At 40.9% G+C, this 17,119-nt stretch overlaps 1 protein-coding gene across 1 annotated transcript; it reads right to left on the bottom strand.

Moving 5' to 3' along the window:
* Positions 1 to 343: 343 nt before the first annotated feature.
* tuft1b (tuftelin 1b) lies at positions 344 to 4,406 on the bottom strand (the record flags this gene model as incomplete). Its single annotated transcript, XM_083981513.1, has 9 exons — positions 4,349 to 4,406; positions 4,140 to 4,205; positions 3,930 to 4,028; positions 2,911 to 3,021; positions 1,918 to 2,141; positions 1,639 to 1,744; positions 1,227 to 1,310; positions 547 to 641; positions 344 to 416 (listed from the first exon to the last, which is right to left on the bottom strand). Exons 1-9 carry the CDS (start codon positions 4,379 to 4,381, stop codon positions 344 to 346), a joined length of 891 nt encoding a protein of 296 aa, XP_083837639.1. The 5' UTR covers positions 4,382 to 4,406.
* Positions 4,407 to 17,119: the final 12,713 nt, after the last annotated feature.

Below are 17,119 nucleotides of genomic sequence, written 5' to 3'. Positions count from 1 at the left end.
AGGACGTAGTTTACTGCTCAGTACACTGTGCATCATCTTGCATTGCATGTCTCCTTGTTTGTTTCCTTTAGCAGATTGTTTCTATGTTTGTAATCTAGTTCCAGTTCTCTCTGACTTTACCTTTTTAGGTTTTGTTTGACAGTCAGAAGTCCTTTAAAGGGATGCACAATGATTTCTCAAAGGTAATGGGTATCAACAAAAGAGCACTGTGCTTTGTCACCATGAGGTCTGTTAAGCCAGCTTTTTAAAATGACTGCAGACCTATGTTTTATACACTGATAGCCGGTTGAATGTATATATTTACAGTTTTTATTTCTGATCATTCCGTTGGTCGACACTTCATTCAGGACTTGATCTCAATAACTTTGATGAACGGCAGGACCTTGTTGGTCTGTGTTGTCGGTGTGAGTGGTTTACTGTACAGGGGAGGGAAGAAAAAAATATAAAAATGAGTTAATTGAACATTAAACTATTAAATGAGTAGCTGACAGATACTGCCCGGATAAGAAAATGAGCAGAAATGGTAATTAGGAAGCGATTGGTCACCTGTAAACGACCTCTGGCTTGTTCACAGTGGACGTCAGGGGTGGAGGAGTCTGGTCTGACAGGAAGTACTCCATGTGGTCATGCATTTCTCTGTTCTGCAAAGTGAAAACAACAGTAATAAACATTAATGTGTGTGTCCGTTGGGGTTCTTTTCCATGTGCTAGAGGTCAGACACACGGGGATTACAGGATGAAGGCTCTATATCCAAGGCAATTTTAGGGTATTTCCACTTTTAGTCTACTTGGAAAGGCCTTGTGCCTTCAGTTACCAAAAAAAAATAACAACAACAATCCATTTTATTGCAAACAAACCCCACTAAAAGACCAAAACAATGAATCTTTAATTTGCCTATGTGTGTCTCTCAGTCCCAGCCTTACTTGTTTCAAATGAACATGTCATTTGTCAACACAGGACAAAATGTATAGTTTTCTTACAGACTTGGGAATAGCGGTTCTTAAGGAGAAGTTACTTAAAAAGGAGAAAATCTATCAGGCTACAACACAGTCAGTACCTGGGATCATGTGTTTTAGTGAATTAAGACTAGTTAATGGTTAAGATATACAAGTAAAGGTAAAAATACAAACAACTTATCTTCGGAAAAAGTAATAGCAATAACATGTCTAACTAGAGATCTTTATTCAAGAATTCACTAATGAATGCTGGGATATACAGCTCCTGACCTCAGCTTCCAGGAAAGCCACCTTCTCCTCCAGATCCCTGATGACTCGATCTCTCTCTTGCATGATAGTCCGGGAGTTCTGCAGCTGTTTTACAGGCAACACAAACAAGCACAAACACAAAACACAAACAATGTGAGATACTCAGGAGAAGCACAGCTCATTTTTCCTCAACAGGAGCAGATGCAGCATCACTTATTCATGACGAGTGAGTTTTGTTTCACCACACATTTCCTCCTGGCTCCATTCCCTCACATCAATAACACTTTGTGTCTCTGCCTCCTCAAAATCTAATTTCCTTATTAATGGCTTCCTGTGTGTTTGTGGGCACTAGAGGAATAATTTGCATTGTGTTTGAGTGTGCGTCTGTGTACGCCCTTGCAGCACCAGGCAACCTGCCTGTGGACATAAGTACCTGTTCGATCATGTGGCGGACCTTCCTCTGCTGACTCTTCAACATGTCATCGAGGTGATGAATCTTTTCCTTCAGATTGGCCACTTCCTTCTCCAGCTCTGCACACCTACAACACACACACACATGAAGTATGAAACCCTACACAAGAAAACTGCTGGACAAAATATTTTGTGATTCTGACTGGGGTGGGGAATATAACATATTTAGCAGCTGTTAAATCCACTAACAAGAAAAACAAACAACTTCCAGGTATTACTTTAACCAGCGAATGCCCCTCACCTCTGCTCATTCCCTGCTCCCCCCTCGGTGCCCGTTTTAAGCTGCAGCAGCTCGGCCTGCCCTGCCGCCATCTTGTCTTTGAGGAGGCCGCTCTCGACCTCCATGTTTCCCAGTAGCTTCTGCAGCTCCTCCACCTGCTGGCCTCTCTCCTTCGACTGCTCCTCCGCCTTCTGCAGCCTCTTGGTCTGCTCAATCAGGCGATCTTGGTAGTCGTAGGACTCCGCCTGGGAAGGCACAAGAGTGACAAGTGGTTTCAGTCCCTCTCTTTATTACACCGTCTGTGTCCCAAATCCTCTCAAGATACCAAACAGACAAACTACAGGTGTCACATGTAGGATGTTTCAGTGAGCTGTAGATGTACACAACGCAATGTAAAAAAGGCAATGAAGGAGATGCTCATACATAGTATATAGATTTATTTTGTATATAACAAAAAATGTATGCTATAAAGTGGAGCATGTATATCTATGTTCAGTTGTCACATTGATACAATTAATTAACAACTGACTGACTGGTGTCTAATCAGTCAGGATAATTGAAAACACCTGTGCAAGTCAACAGGGTCTTTAACAGATGCATTAATGTGTCTCGTCAGTGTGAGTTGTTCAGCACACACAATATTGTTGTTGTGATATTAGCTCAGTTTCTGTTTTGGTTCATGACATGGCGATAACTAAAAATAAATTGTGGCATCAATTACATTTTGTTGCTGCTCCTAAAACAATAATAATAAAAAAAGAGGCAAAGGTGATGGTGAGAGCACATGACAGAAGAGCCTGTGGTGACATCAGCAGGCAGCGTCCTGAGATGACCTGACGGATGAATGTACTGTCGAGCAAAAGATGAAGCAAGTGGAGGGTCACAGGATGAGAGATGAAATCCAAAGATAACACTGGCAGATAATGAGGATGATTAAAAGAACGAGAGAGAGTAGGGTGAGTCATAGCGGCAAGACAGGAAATCGTGTCACGTTACTCGTCTCATGAGACAGACCTGCAGTCTCTCTTTCTCCTCCTGATGCCTCTTCTCCATGTCCTTCAGCTGCTCATACAGACGCTTGGTCACCTCCCGGAGCTTCACACTCTCCTCCTGAGTGTCTGTAACCTGAGACAGAAAGTGACATGCTCAATTAGGTTTAATCTGGCAAACTACTTGAACCTCAGGGCAAGGCAGGAGTTAACACACAGATAAGAGCGGCAGCTGATGGTCCATTTTCTGATAGTTTAAAATGTTTTTTTCTGTCTAGCCTGAGGTTACAAAAGCAAAAAGCATTTAAAAAGGATGCAGGGATGTCTGTTGAAATGCGCAGAGATAATCTTTTTTCTTGGAGCTGTCCTTTAGGTGGGCAAAATACCTCTCCTCTCAAGACAAACAGTGCAATCTGTGTAATCTCACACTACTTAGAAAGGAGGGCAGTGTAAATCGACCCTAGCTTACCTACATATGACACATACAGGTCACTGGGTATGGGTAACCACAACGCATGCACGTTCGCTCCCTGCTTTGCACTACTTCCTCAGTGGATAATGGTTTTGTGTTACAGGAAATGCTATAATGTACCGAGCGTCCGATAATGCATGTGAAACACAATATTCTGAGTGTGTGTGTGTGTGTGTGTGTGTGTGTGTGTGTGTGTGTGTGTGTGTGTGTGTGTGTGTGTGTGTGTGTGTGTGTGTGTGTGTGTGTGTGTGTGAGCGCCATTAGTCAGAATGTAAGTGATCCCTTTCACTGTGTGTGTCGTACGCTCTGTCATCAGCTTCACAGAGTCTGGCCGTTTTCTGTGGAACAGCAGGCGTTAGGCTGGCATGTTAACGGAAACAGCTGGAGGCCCACACATTTTTTCCATTATCCATGTTATGCCTGTCATTTGAATTCAAATTTGAATGTATTCAAGCTCATTCTATCTGAAATCGGTCCCTGACGCTTCCCATTGTTGATTCAAACGGAACCAATCAGTAAACAAATCGTAAAAAAGCCCAGCAAACACTCCTCTGAGGATTTTAAATGTGTCTTACATGAACATCTGGCTCAATGAGAACAATGTTGCCATTGGTGACAGCTGGTTCGTTGATAGGCATGTTGACTCTGAAGCCATTGGTTACCATTGGATACTGGAGGAGAGAGCGGCGGCCGGTTAGTGGGTTAGTGACATTACTCGGATGTTTCAGCACTGTGCTAAAGAAAAGCATCTTTAAAAAAAGGTGAATGTAGAGGGCGTGCACCTTGTTGTTGTTGTTGTTCTGTCTGGCCGCCATCTGCTCCCTCAGAGTCTTCAGACAGTACCTCACCTAGAAACACAAACACACCGAGCATTTCAAAAAAAAAAAAAGTGAGTTATGCAGAAATGCCACTGTGCCCTTCAGCTCACACAAACACACACACACACAATGTTGACTCATTGTCTAAATGCGGCCCGGGAGGAGTTGCTCACCTCCTGAATCTGTGACACCTCGTCTGTCAGCATCTTGACGCTTTGTGCTGTCTCTGGACGGGATTCAAGGTAAACCTGGGGTAACACAGAGGTGGCAGAGTGTGTTAGATCAAGGGTTCCCAAACTTTTACATGCCAAGGCCCCCCAAATAGCATTAGCCTCTGGCCGGGGAACCCACCGAGATTGAGGCTTTATGTCAGGCACAAACTGCCAGGTCAACACAGTTTATGATGTCATGAATGATTTTGACTGGCGAGCAATTGGAAAGATGAGCATGATGGCAGATAAGGTACTATAAATTATATTTCATAATAATTCTCAAAATATAATAATTTGATTTGATTTTGTTATTTGCCTTTTTTTTCTCATCTTCACTCCAATTTGCTGAGGACCTCCTAGCACCCCCAGGCGACCCCAACTTTGAAAACCACTGTGTTAGATACAGTAACACAGGTGAATATAGTGCCGATATAACATGAAGGGTCGACCAGCTGCGTACAACTATTCAGACAAACAACTACAGAAAAACAAACTCAAATACCTTGATGACTTCAACTTTTTCGTCTGTCGGAGTGATGAGTTCAAGTGTTTCTTTCTGCTCCTCTGGTTTTTGTGGCAGTACCACTGCTATGCTGCTCTCCTTCATTCAGTTAAAAACAACAAAAACAAAGATTAGTCAAATCCCACCATGATTGATTGTTCTTTCAGTTTAGTAAAAAAAAACACAAAAACCACTCCTTTCATTTTGTACCTTGTTGCTGAGTCGCTCTGAGGTGCAGCCTGACTGGTTTCGATCTTGCAGATTGAGTTTAAGCCGCCTGCATGATCGGCCCTGAAATGAAAGATGAGAGGATAAGTGGGACTGGATGACTAAATGGAGGCGGAGGAGCAGGATTATGGGAAAAACAACCAATGAGGAGAAAGAAGAGGGGCTCAAAATGAAAGTCAGAGGGTGGAGCGGAGAAAGAGAGGGGGGGACTTTTTAGCCATAAAACTTCCCCATAGTGAAGTTCCTCTGTGGATGCCATGGTGATCCCGAGCAAAACATTTCCATTCAGTCCTCACCAGTCTGCTGACTCTGACCACACACACTCTCCATCCACGACACAACACTACACTCACTGGAGAAAATGAAACCAGTCGAGTCCAGAGGAGGCCAAAAATACCAACACTCAAAACATCCACAACCACTGAGTCACCCTCAACTGTACTTTGTCACCATGGCAGCCAAAACAAATGGAGGAACTCAGTGTTGTGCGCTGTGCTGACGATTCACAGTAAAACAAAGTATTTAGAGAAAATAGTGATGAACAACAACTGTACTGAATACTTTTCTATGTTTACAATGTTTTTTTTAAATTAAATCCCATGTATTGTATCATATCTCTAGCTATGATAATAGATTCTGTAGGCCTGTGTGTGTTCGCTCTATAAGTCTCTCATAGTCTCTTCTCTTCTGTTATTTGCATGTTAATATAACTGGTTTGGTTGGGGGGGAGTTCCAGTCTGTTCTGTCCTGTAATTACATGTTGGTAAAAAAAAAACATAAAGAGGGCAAGGTGTTTCCAGCTTTCTTTTTCTTTCTTTTCTTGGTCCTCCTTCAGCTTTCCCCTTGATAAAGCAGATAATTTCTTCTCATTGATGACTTGTTCATGGCTCTCATCTTAGTTTGAATCCTGACACTATTATTTTTAAGTAGACCTATATTTTTTGGCTTTTTGTGCCTTTATTAGATAGTGCAGTTGAGAGAGACAGGGACAGGAAATGGGGAATGACATGCAGGAAAGGGCCACTGATGTGGGATTCAAACCCGGGGCCGCCTGCAGTGAGGACTGTAGCCTCGTGCCTGCTCAACCTACGGCGGCACTCGACTCCCCTGGATCCTGACATTTTTATAGCCTCTTTATTTATTTTTTATTATAAGGTCTTTATTGCTCAGGTATGAGGTGCAATTCTTGATAACATGAACACACCTGTGTTTTTGTTTTTGACTGTGGGCTTTAACTGGAAGTCTTTGATGTTCTTATCATAGCTATTAAATCAAAGTTCGTCATCTTAATTCACTGTTATTAGGTTAATGTTGTACAACTTTATCTTAAAAGTAGCTATACTTGTCAGATCCCACACATTTTGGGAAGTACATAACTCCTCAAATTGTTTCTTGACCCGTGGTTATTCAGACTTTATGTTTCAGAGACAGACAAGCAATCCATTTAACAGATAATGCATAACATAAAGCTGACAACCGAAATTCAATTTAAAACGCAAGTTGAAACTTTTTTTTATGTAATTGTAAGATTTCTCCCCAAAGCAAACAAATACTTTGTTAATCCTCCTGGACAACGCCCACATAGGTAAGTGCTGGTAAAACTCCAGACTAATTGTGCTAGCTGCTTTCCTTTGAATTTGCAAAGAAAACAAACCATTTGGCTCGTTGACAAATCCTCTTCTGGTGGAAGCTAAAAGTCCAGGTGCGGGTAACCTGTTATGTAACATCTGATTTTTATCTCATTGCCAGCCTGAACCGTGCTTAATCCTTAACTCCATGGAATTGCTGTGTTTGTTTGCATGGATGAGTGAATGTATGTCTGTGTATGAACTTCTATGGAACACACTGTACCCATCTGCAGTGCGGCTCCACCCTGCATTAGCTTAAGTGTAAACAAAATTACGGTTATCAATCATGATTTGAGGGAGACATCTATAAAACTCCTCCATTAATGGCTGTAATTATATTTTATGAGGGTGTTTGCAGAGTAAATGATCAATTATCTTAACTTCTGCATTGATTTATGTTGTTGTCTTCCTCTATAGATTAAGGTGGGAGTAGATGAGACTCCTCTGACATCAAAACTATTTTAAGAATCAAAAGACTGACCTAACTTTATTTAGACTGTACTGATAACATAAGATAGGCTGTTGATTTGATTTTCTTCTATTGAATATATACAACTGTAGGTGTTTACAGTTGCTATGGCTCAGTGGTGTCTCTGTGTTCATGAAGGTGTTTTCAAGGACGAGCTTTTTATTTTCTGTCAGGGAGGTATTTTTTTTTTTACAAGTTTAAGAGGTAGGTGTTACTTTGGAATGATGCACGAGAAACAGATGTTGTTCCATCGTCCTAAATCACCCAGAAGGACATTATGACTCTTCGCTGTCAGTCTTCTCACCTGTGTGATATTTTAGCTTCAAACACTTCAACTAGTGGCTGCAAAACATCGGGTTTATGTCACCTTGTTCGGTCAAGTGTGACCTGATTAGCTGCACAAGCATTTTTGGCATACAGCACACTGATGCTGTTCACAAATGAAGCCACTTTACTCACCTTTAATGACACCTATGATTACACTTTGTGAGAAAGAGGCACTGACACATTCTCTACATGCCACAGTCTGTTGTTAACTATACTGTAAGTGAGGAGGCAATGCCACAATAACAATGTCAACACACGGTGACATCATGAGACAGAGACACCACATCTGAATTTGTATCTTGGAGTTTAGAGGTCAGAGGAACCTTTAATCAGATCATTTACCAATTAAACACAATCATGGACAAAAGAAATGACAAAGTCTGACAGAATGTAGAACGTTTTCCAGTGGGAATAAAACATTTTTCACTCAGTCCTTGTAGATTTTGTTTTACACTTGTGCAATACTGCTCTTGTCTGCAAACTTTATGAATTCAACCCCCTCCTTCTTTCCCAAGAGAAGCCCTTTGAGAAAAAATCTAACTTCCAAGAAACAATGTGGCAGAGCAGTCATATTAACACACATTAAGTGCCAGGGGCTTATTTCCTATTCCATCATCAGGTTGCATCAAAGTGAGAAAGGAACTAATTAGTGGTAGAGGCCAATGTTACACCTTTATCTGACAACTCTGGCCAACTGACAGAAACATCTTCAACACAAACTCAAAAATGTATGCCAACAGCGCTTGAATGAAATAGAACAATTAACATGCAGGCCCGTTCTTGCAGATCATTTGGTATTAACAAAACAAGCATCGAGTCCTAGAACACTGCGCTACAGAAGTGAATACACAAGGATGGGGAGGGAGAGAGTCTATTACAACACGCTGAAAAAGTGATGACACCAAAGTTTGCTCAAGAGACATCCTTGGGCACTGTTGTGAGAAGGATTAATATTGAACCAAAAGATAATTTCTGTAGTGTGCATATGTGCGTGCAATACATGTGTGTGTGTGGTTTTACGACTGTGACACGTGCGTGTCAACATATGAACAAAGCACATGTGAGTAACACATTTGGTTACTTACATAAGCCGCCAGTTCTCTGCTTTCAAAGTCAAACGCAGGGTAAATGGTTTAGCTTGAATGGCAGTCCTTTGTGCGTAATTGCAGCCTGAAAACCATCAGAGCCAAGGCAGAGACAGGCCGGCCAACATTTCACTGTGATCTGAGGGAGCAACAGCTCCAGGGCTGCTTTGTCCCAGAGACACAGAGAGAATCAGACACACCCTGGGAGGTGGATACGGGTGCACTAAAACACAATGTTCTGCACATCCACACACTATTCTTCACTGTTTTTTTTTTAGCACCAACTCCATGTACACATTTACAGTCATGTAGAGCTAAGAAATAAATACAGTGGTAATGTGTTACAGTCTGCTATTTCCTATAAAATCAAACACTTTAGAAATAAATCATAGGTATGCTGTGATAGTCTAATTAACCCATAAAGCAATCTCTAACTCAATCTACGTTAAAACCATTAGGAGGTTTTTTTTTGCCAAGCTGTTCCAAATGCCTCTAAGGTGCTGCTTCCTTCTCTTTGTAAATTTATTTTTCCCACACCACATGATAAATAGAAATGTGGTGAACTGTGACTGCTCTGTTCCCATAAACAAATTAGTTGCCATATTTCAAAAAAACAAACGTGTGATGTATTATAACTTCAAAAATCTTTGACAGGTCAACATCCCAGTTGGATGAAAACATTCCCAACACACGATTAGGACAGAAAGCAGGACTGATTAACAACCACTCCAAACAAAAACATGCTTATTAGGTGTCATTACCAAACGGCCTGTATTATTTCTAAGGTTCTGGCCTGTCCGAATTATACATAAACTCTAATCTAACAACTCTTACTCTTATTCATGCACTGAAACAAAAAATAGGAACCTGTTTTTTCAAGCTGTCAAAGTACAGTAAAATGCATTATCCCCTCAGGTAAATATTTCAGCTTTGTCCTTATCTACATTTACAGTATCTCTGCAGCATGGACATTTGTAAAGTCATACTTGACGTATATAATGGGATCAGCCCTTTCCTCTGCTCACTGCATTCACATTCCATTAAAAACCTGCCTCTCGTGTTGAGGAAAAGCTTCTGTGAGCTTGTCCGTGCAGCTCAGGGAACACTTGATTTACATTTCTACTGTATTTACAGTTCAACAGGCTGCGGGGTGAGGTGCCATTCCAGCTTTTCCCCTATATCTCTGACATAACATTAGCTCTCGTTGAAATCTACTAAATTCACAACAATTTTGTTAGACTCAACCTGTAGGTTAAAAGAATCCTGTGTAAATGTCCGTTGGTCAGAAAGTGATTTGACCAAACAATTTACTCATATTGATTAGTCTGACAGAATGATCAGTGTAATCTGAAATGACAGTCAAAGCAGTTTTCATAGATCATTGCAGGCCTACATGCTGTGCTCACATGTCCTCATAGAGTCTCAGAGCAAGTGCTGCAATACAGAGATCTCAAAACGATTCAACATCTAATGTTATTCTTAATCAGAGGCAACATTCAGCAAAAAACAAACATTCTGGTAAACAATCTGCCTCTGGAGGCACCTGCTTAGTGCTGCCGGTCGACTGGTCAGCTAAGGAGTAGTGAGCCATGAGGGAGGGTCTGGTTTCTGTCTCTAGTGCCCTGTTTTCACTGCATCACACGACAGAGCGCTGCTATACAACTCTAGTAGTGTTTTACTGCAACTTCTGCTTACAGAGGCTGACCTACTCTTAAGGAGCTAGGAGGAGAGTACAAATCACTGAAGCACAATAACTGAATGAGGAGATTACAAATGAATGAACGGCCTCATTTAGAGTACGAGTAACAGTTTTGAATGTACTGTAGCAGAGAAAAAAAGAGCGGAATAGAGGAGATACTATGACAGCCAGGTTTCCAGGAGATACAATCAGCCGCACAACAGATTATATAATCATGTGTACTCACTTAGAAAATAGAACAACAACCAGTTAGAAACAACGCGGTCCAACCGGACTCAGGTTTACAGATTTGGAGGTGACATCACTATTTTACTAGCGTCTTGGCTACGGGAGCGTCTTCATACCTACAGGATCAGACAACTCAGCCACAGCCAGTTACAGATGATGTCACTGCAGTACAAAGCTAAATGACTCTGTAGAACGACGAATACCGTAGTGAAAATTATTAAAATGCCAACAAGATATAGATCTGTGTGCTTATTGAGACAAGCTCAAAGGGGAGAATGAAGAGAGTAACATAATATGTGAAGATTCAGAAAATCATGAAGTCATGTCCCACGTGCCAGAGTTCACAGCTAAGTGTGAAATCCATCCATCTCCCACTGCAGTCCAAACAACGCAGTTTTATTAGCAAGCAACGTAACTACACACAATGGGAAAGACAGGAAATGTTGTAAAACACTTAAACAACAACTTGCTGATATAAGTGATATCTCCACACCGCCACAACTACGACTCCAGACTGTTCCCTTCCCATCGATACCAACACCATGTGTCATCATTACAACAAAAAATGAATCACCTCCACTGTGTAACTGATGGCGGTACTGCTGAAATTGTCAAGCTATTTTTGAACAAAATTATGCTTAAGTGGCTCTATTTGGATGCTGTTAGTTGGTGTGTGGCAAAACTCAGCCTTTGTTTTAAGTATAAGAGGAAATTCCCAAATGAATCATGTAACCAAACCATGTCACATCAATTCAAAGAGCAGACTAAACTGCACCCACGAGTACCATCGTGCACACATTCAATAAACCCAGATGCAAAACCCCCATATCTCATAAAAATCAGTCAGATATCTACCTGGGTGGAAGGAGCTGTCTGGGACTCTTCCCAATGATGTTCACACAGCTGCGATCCAGACCTGTTTGTGTCTGTCTGACTAAGTGTGTGGGAAGCCACGGCTGTCTTGCCTTACATGGCTGGGTGAGGCTCCACCAGCTGCCCAACCCTTTTTTCCTCCAGTCACAGAGCTACGGTGCCAGTCCAAAGAGGCACAGAGTGTCCCCCCCTACACAATAGAAAGAACTGGAAGGAACATTTCCACTTGTTAAATTATACACAGCCCTGAACAAAAAGGGTTTGTTAATGGTGAATCTACACTACAGAGACATTTAGACAGAATTTCCTTTCCAAAGTAAATAACTGACTGGGTTAAACTCAGCTACTACTGTATGCAACCATTATGTAACTTATTTAGGACAATTCGGGACCAACAAATAAACCTGTGGGATTTATATGGCACATGGTGGCAGTGATAGGTAGCAGCACTCTAAGGAATGTTTGGTGCGAGTTACATAACAAAGATTAATGAGGCATCTTTATATAACCGGCATCACTGGCATGATGAGAGTGTGCAGAATAAACAAAACTCTGCAAACAAAAGTCAAATGCCACAGTCCATATAAGTTCATGTCTCCAAGTCTCTAACCATCCGAAACAGCAGACGCTAAAACTTCCATCAATGGAACTTATCATAGGAATAGTTCAGCTCCTTTGTTGCTCCCCTTGAACCACGGTTTTAACTATATAATGAATAATCACCGAAGGCAACCCTTGCTGCGTAGATAAAAAGTTCAAAATGAGAAAGTCGAGAATCAACAAACTTTCTGTTTTGTGACGAGTCCTCTGGTTTGCAAACTAAACATCATTTAATTTTCTTAAGCTATTTGTACATATTGTTTGCACGCACACAAATGTATAATTGCGTATCCTTTTGTTGATGTGTAAGCAGCGGAGCCAACACGCCATTTACCCCACTGGAGTCAAACACAACAAGCTTGTTAGGAGTGGATCTCTCTTATGTTGCCATGTAGGGAAACAGTCGAGTTGACAAAACACCCATGACAATCCAGCTAAGCTGTTTTAATAATATCCTTCTCTGAACCACTCTTGCTCTTCCCAGCATCCTCTCACGCAACGACACAACACACAGTCACCAAACTGTCATTTGTCAAGATTGGGAAGAAAACAATTAAACTGCCATATGGGATGAGATTAAATGGTTTTCCTTATGAGAACAGCAAACAGTGGGGTTTGCAGAATGGGATCCAAGAGAGGTAAAAGTTGGCATATACTGTGCAATCACAGGAAAAACTGAAATACAGGTCTGTCTACAACCAGTAACAAAAACAGTTCTAACAAATCCAACAAGATTGTTGTCTTTTGGAGGATTTTATATCGTGTGTATTTGTCTGGATACGACCAAGCAATTCTCCTCTTCCTGTCAGATGATAAATAAATGATCTGTTCAGTCATGCCTTCAACCCATTGCACATGACATAACACTTACTAACTTTTACAGTTTAAGCCAATGGGTTACTTTTGAATCAATTACCATTTCAATGTCAACAAGTTATGTAGCTATTGCTTCATTTTCCATTTAACAGATTCTTGTTTGTTTAATTGTCATCATAGCGCAGCAAACTGTGACAGAGCAGGTTCTGAATGTAGCGGTGTGAGATAATAACACATGACTTTACTGGCAAAGAAAGGTTGGCATTTCGCTTTAACCTCACACCCATATTGGTACAGTGGCTTCTTCGGAACTCTTGGCATGGAATTATGTAAATTCAACATCACGGAATGTCAGTCCATTGATTTGTCACCTTCGCTTATCACGGTTCTAGAATCACTTAGAATGTTGCAATCGTTCTTAAGCACAAGACCGTGACTGGAGGCTATAATCGTTTCTTTTTAAAACTTATGAGGCACAGTGTTAGACCAGCGTTTCTCTTATGTAAACACCTTTTAAAATGCTCAGATAAGGATCCAGAGTAATCCATCCAAGACACAGAGCAGGTTAAAGTTCAGTGAAAGTGCCATGTAGGCTATACAGTGGGACACTGTAATTACCCTGTATGTAAAGTGGTGGAGTTAAGTGATGTGATGCCTGTAATCCAGCAGTCACACCTGCTAGTTAACCTGAATGAGTAAGAAACAAGGGACAAAGGACAATTTGATATGACTTTATATTAGGCTAGTTCTTCTGATAAATAAGATATAGCCTATCAGTCAACTCAACTTTGAATCACAGTCATTTCATTTAAATTTAGATGATGTTTTCACTACAAGAACATCTGACTGACATACAGCAGCCAAAACTCATACTGTAAAAGATAGTAGGCTACAGTCATTCAGATAGCCTAGGCTACATGGAAATGCTTCTGAGATTACATCTGCAATTATATTGGGATTCCAGGGTAATGGGTAGGGTAATTACTCAACTTTTATGGAGGAGTAAAAAAAAAAAAAAAACTTGAAAAACTGTATGGATCAAGTTCTGTGTCAAAAAAAAAAAAAAAAAATCAAAAACAACAACTACTAGATGTGCTTTAAATGTCGAGTTTTCGCCTCCATATCTTTGTATAGGAAATGTAAGTTTTAACTTTTAATTCGTTACATTTAACACAGGAGTCCGCGTGGGGCTAATTAGCGTCATCTACCACAGCTGAGGAACTCTTTAAATTGTGATACGCAGGAAGATTTTTTTCTTAATAAGTAGTAGCCTATGATATTATTGACTAACACAGACACGACTAGCTCCGTTACACCTGACAGGGAATCGACCGAGTGTCTTTGGATGAAAACTGTTAAACTGGTTTTAATCATTACTCACGTTAACTTTGTTGTCCTCTCCTCCACTCGCTACAGGCTGCGTCACTCCGCCGCTCATCTTCCCAGCGAAAAATAAATAAAAAAGGGGTTAAAGTTTCACAGCCGTATACCGCTTGTATTCCTATGAGTCCTTCAACTCTCACTCTCAATCCTCTTGAAAACAAATGTTAGATAGTTAAACTACACCGCGGAGAGCAGTGGAGGGGCTCCTGGACTCAGCTCTACTCTGCTGCTCTGCCTTCACTCCTCTGCCTGACCAGGTGGGTGAGCTGAGCTGAGCTGTGCAGGTCCTCTACACGCCTGCTCCAACTCAGGCGGAATGTACTGAATCATAAATCAGCATGGAGGAGGCAGGAGTTATTGTATGCAGTTTGTGCCACTTCAAACTTCTGCATTCTCCACATTCTGCTTTACAAGCCATATATTTTCTTCAGTGTTGATGGTGATATATAGCTACAGTGCATAGACTTGACTTAAAATTGAGTTCAAGTTTAGTTTTTATCTTTCCACCTACACCCAGGGCCCTTTTCTGTGATCTTATCTTATCTGACCTGATCTTATTTGTAATAAAAAATGCCTTATACATCACATTTAGCAGTTAGTACCTACATACTGTAAATTCTAGGTAAGTAATTTGATCGTAATGTCTTATTTATCTATTGGGAACTCTCCACTGAGGAACACATCATTAAGACACAGCAGGCTCAAATTCAAGTGCCATATCTACAGTAAGATGTACAGTGCATGCAACAGTTTGGGCACCCCTGGTTTAATTTCTGTTTTAATGTGAACAGTTAAGCAAGTGGAAAATGACATTTCTTTCTCCAAAAGGCATAAAGTTACAGAGATGACACATTCCCTTTACATTTTAAACAATATAGCCTATTATTTTCATCTTTTACATTTTCAAAATGACAGAAGGGCCCGCAGCAAAGGTTTGGCCACCCTAGTTAGTACCTAGTAGCACCTCCTTTGGAAACTATCACAGCGTGTAAATGGTAAATAACTTGTCTGATACCTTGGTCAAGTTATCTTAGAGCTCAATTGTCCTGGGTTTCTCGTTCTTTTGCAGGGTGCTGCTTTATTTCCCTTTTTCACTCTTAAATTAGAAGACAAACATAATGCACTGTTATTGCGGTGAGTGGTCACACCTGCTATTTAACCTGAATGAGTGAGAAATGAAGGACAAAAGACAATCTGATATGACTTTATATTAGTTCCTCTGATAGATGAGGGATATCAACTCAGCTGAAATCACAGTATTTTTTTCAAATTCAAGGTAGATAACAGAGATAATTCCATTATAATATTGGATTTTTCTGTAAGGATCTATAGGGATAATATAAATAAACACATATGGTTGAAGTAAAACTGTGTCTGACCTCAGAGAAGCCGGTGAGCCCTCCATGTGGCAGACACTTGGTGTGAGTGTGGCTGAACCACAGCATCTTGCTCTCCATCACCTGCCTGATCTTCTTCCAGACTGGTTCCATATGACTTCTCTCTTCATCGGTCCTATTTCAACAAATTTGGTTCAACCTCTTCCCCTCTCGATTTCCAGTCAGTTCTCTGTTTTTAACACCACAGCACCAGGAACCTTCCACTCTGAGATCTGCTTCCTTTCCACTGCAGCTAATTCTGTGTCAAGCCTGCAAATAGGATATAACCCTGTTTGATAACAGTCCCGTCACATGTCAGGTGGCTCTGGTGCCACTTACACTCTTAATTATTTTTGCGTTGTGCCTCTGAACTCATTTACCCTTGGCAGAATATGGCTTGAAACAATTGTGACATGGCTGGCTCATGAGCCCGGAGACGGTGTCCTACTTTCAGCCTTTGACAATGTGGCGGTTACAATGTGAGCACATTTTGTACTTTAACGTCACGGTTTCCCTATGATGTTTTTAAAACGAAAATTTCATAACCTTCATTAACAGTCCAACCTAATTTAGCAGAAATTCACATAAAAAGCTGTTAAAATTCTCTTGAAGTTTTAATTGACACTGGATTTTCTTGTTATTACTTGCTTTCAGACAGGTGTGGCATCACATAAAAGCGGGGGCCATTAGCATGGAAAGACCAGAATCTAATTCCCTGGTAAATCCTGTGTTTTTCCGCTCTGGCTTAGATGATGTCATTACGTTTTATATATCGGATTTCAAGAGCTATTTGTTCTTTGACAGCCAAATAAAAGCAGTGACTTTGTGCCTTAATGAAATACAATAAGCTACTGTAAATGTGGCATGTCTGCTTTGTGTGACGCACCAATCACCAGTGAGAATGACACAAATGCAAATGACAGATTTTACTGAATAGCCCAGCCTTAGGTAAATACACATATGTTATAGATTAATGGCTTGGGCATGAAACAGCAGCCACCTTTATGTCCTGTACATTGTGGAGTGTGTGTGTTACTTTAAGTCACAGCCATGAATGTCTTGAACAAAACACCAGTGTTTGAATTTTAGACATGGTGGCAAAACATGGTGGTCATAACCTACCCTGTATTGTCTGCTGAGCTATTTGTTTACATGTTGTGAGTGACATTCTCCTTCTTCTTCCCCTGAAGTTTTTGGAGAAGCAGTGGATCAGAGCTGGTGCAGAACAACATTTCTGCTCTGTCATCGTAATTCACAACCAGCGGCTGACTGCTGACCGCTGCTAACTTTCTCACACATTGTGAAGGTACACTCAAACCACCAATGAACACGTTCAACCCTACAGACTGTATGTTGAGCTACAGTAAATGCTCCATCATTCATTATGTGGAGCGAGCTTCAAATCCAGATCTAATTAGTAATGTGTCATTGAATTATATCTTACAAAATGTATATAGAGTTTTCCAAAGGAAGAGGGAGAAAGGCGCAGAGGTTAGACGAGGTGGAGTCATGATTACA

Source organism: Trachurus trachurus (assembly GCF_905171665.1).
Source record: "Trachurus trachurus genome assembly, chromosome: 11".
NCBI classification, from domain to species: domain Eukaryota; kingdom Metazoa; phylum Chordata; class Actinopteri; order Carangiformes; family Carangidae; genus Trachurus; species Trachurus trachurus.
Note: the sequence above shows the minus strand (reverse complement) of the source record. Positions and strands in the feature narration are given on the sequence as shown.